We start from the raw sequence: 2069 nt of genomic DNA, 5'->3' as shown, positions 1-2069 counted from the left end.
AAGGAGGCGGCTGGTTTGGACAGCGACTAGGTTACGCAAAAGGAAACAAAGAGTGATGGGGGGAGGTGTCTGATGCAGTGCACACAGGAGAGAAGAAAGAAATTTTATTTTATTTTATTACATATATTTTTTAAAAAAATCTCACTTTAACCTTACTCCTAACTAATATAAATATATTTATAACAACTTCAACCCTTTCCTTTTCCTTTTCCAATTCCAAATTCCCAAATCTTTTAAATTAAACTCGCAAATTCTTTTGAGAAATTAGATTTAAATCAATTATCCTATTAAATTGATTTAATAAATTATAAACAAGAATCTAAATCTCCCAATTTATTGAAATAAATCTCAAATTCTCCTTAAATTAAATACAAATCACATAAACACTATCATTTTTTTTATGATCCCAAATTAGTTTGAAAGTTTCCAATTAGCTTGGATAAAGGCAACAATCTCATCATTTGGAGGCAGAAACTGCTTGACAATGGCATGGTTAACAAGCTCTTCTCTCCATTTGATTAAGTTAGGGAAGTTATTAGTTGTAAGCAGCTCAAACCCAAAACACTCTTCAATGGCAGGAAGCCAACCAGCTACCACAGTCCCAACAATGTCCACAAACCCAATTTCCTCTCCTCCAAAGAATTTCTTGCTTTTAAGCTCTTTCTCAAGTGCTTCCAATCCCTCCCCTGCTTCCTCTATAGCCTTCTTTCTCTCTTCTTCTTCTTTGCTTCCAGCAGCCTTCACCACTGCAACCACAACCTAATTTTGAAAGAAATCAAAACTACAAATGTTTTAAAGAAAGAGTTGTGATAGGATACAGTAGGATCATAGTTAAAATAGACTGAGAATGATAATAGGTTGTTTTTGTTTTTGAAATTTGGATAAAGAATTCAACAATGATACTTAAGAATGATGTAAATCATTATAAAAAATGTTATGAAATAAACTTAATTTTTAAAAACAAAAACTAAAAATCAAATGCTTACCAATATTTTTAAAAACTGTTTATAAACACACTTGCTTTCTTATATTATTATCTATTTTTTAGCCATATTTTTTAAAATCAAATTAAAATTAAAAAACTAACTAAAATAGTTTTTAAAAATTTGTTTTGTTTTTGAAATTTGACTAAAAATCCAATCATACAAATTATTGTAAGAAATTATAGAAAAGAGACAATTTTTAAAAACAAAAAATAAAAAACTAAAGGGTAACCAGTTAGGAAAAAAAATATCTAGCGACAACTATAAATTTGAAGTTTTAAGTTGATGGGTTAGAACTAGAATTTTGCATACCTTGTCATCAATAAACTTAGCCCAGAACCTGGCAAGAGCTCTTTGGTGGGGATGCTGGGGCAAGATGGGGTTGTTTTTCCAGATTTCATCAATGTATTCGAGGATTACAAGAGACTCTGCAATGGGTTTTCCATGGTGGACAAGAACAGGGACCTTCTTGTGAATTGGGTTGTATTTCAGCAGCAAATCGCTCTTGTTGTCAGGCAAATCTTCCTCAAAGTATTGGTATTTGATGCCTTTGAGTTTGAGAGCTACCTCCACTCTGCGACTAAACGCACTTTCCCAGAAACCAAATACTTGAACTTGTTCTGCCATTTCTAAGATTAAGTGAGCCCCTGTTTCTATGGGAAGTGGGTGGGTGGACTGGTGGTTGGTCCTTTGATTTAAATATGAAAAGGAGGAGAAAGTTGTATCAATGTCAAGCCAAAGGTCAACCCTTAGTTTCAATTTCTCGTGGCGGTGGCTAAAGGCTGCCGTAAGCCCCTGCGTAAGCGGTGGACCGGTTGGAAACCGCTGGGAAATGCGTCGAACCGTCGTGGCTGTCATTTATTGGCACACATTTTTTTTATCTCCTCTTTCTTTAATTTCCTTGCTATTGCTATTGACGCTCCATTTGCTTTTATAGCAACTCGTAGAGGATTATTTTGTTTTATACCAATTTTGTGGAACTGATTTGTGCTGTAAGCCAATACGACATCAAAATCACAGTGTATCAAAAATGGGTTTGTCTTTCTATTTTAAGTGGCAAATTGTGGGCCCATTTTCCTCTCTTTT

General features: G+C 34.1%; 1 protein-coding gene across 1 annotated transcript; it reads right to left on the bottom strand.

Moving 5' to 3' along the window:
• Positions 1-305: 305 nt before the first annotated feature.
• LOC150037328 (putative glutathione S-transferase) lies at positions 306-1651 on the bottom strand. Its single transcript, XM_090312085.1, has 2 exons — positions 1296-1651; positions 306-759 (listed from the first exon to the last, which is right to left on the bottom strand). The coding sequence occupies exons 1-2, from the start codon at positions 1608-1610 to the stop codon at positions 412-414; spliced, it is 663 nt and encodes a 220-aa protein (XP_090168211.1). The 5' UTR covers positions 1611-1651; the 3' UTR covers positions 306-411.
• Positions 1652-2069: the final 418 nt, after the last annotated feature.

The sequence above is a fragment of the Benincasa hispida genome, chromosome 3 (genome assembly GCF_027475165.1).
Source record: "Benincasa hispida cultivar pf3 chromosome 3, pf3_genome.v1.1, whole genome shotgun sequence".
In the NCBI taxonomy this organism is placed as follows: domain Eukaryota; kingdom Viridiplantae; phylum Streptophyta; class Magnoliopsida; order Cucurbitales; family Cucurbitaceae; genus Benincasa; species Benincasa hispida.
The sequence above is the reverse complement of the archived record's forward strand: the minus strand, read 5'-3'. Positions and strand labels throughout refer to the sequence as shown.

Coding starts and splice junctions, on each gene's coding strand:
- LOC150037328 (XM_090312085.1), bottom strand. CDS start 1,610: ATGGCAGAACAAGTTCAAGTATTTGGTTTCTGGGAAAGTGCGTTTAGT. Junction 760..1,295: donor CTAAGTTTATTGATGACAAG/GTATGCAAAATT, acceptor TTTCAAAATTAG/GTTGTGGTTGCAGTGGTGAA.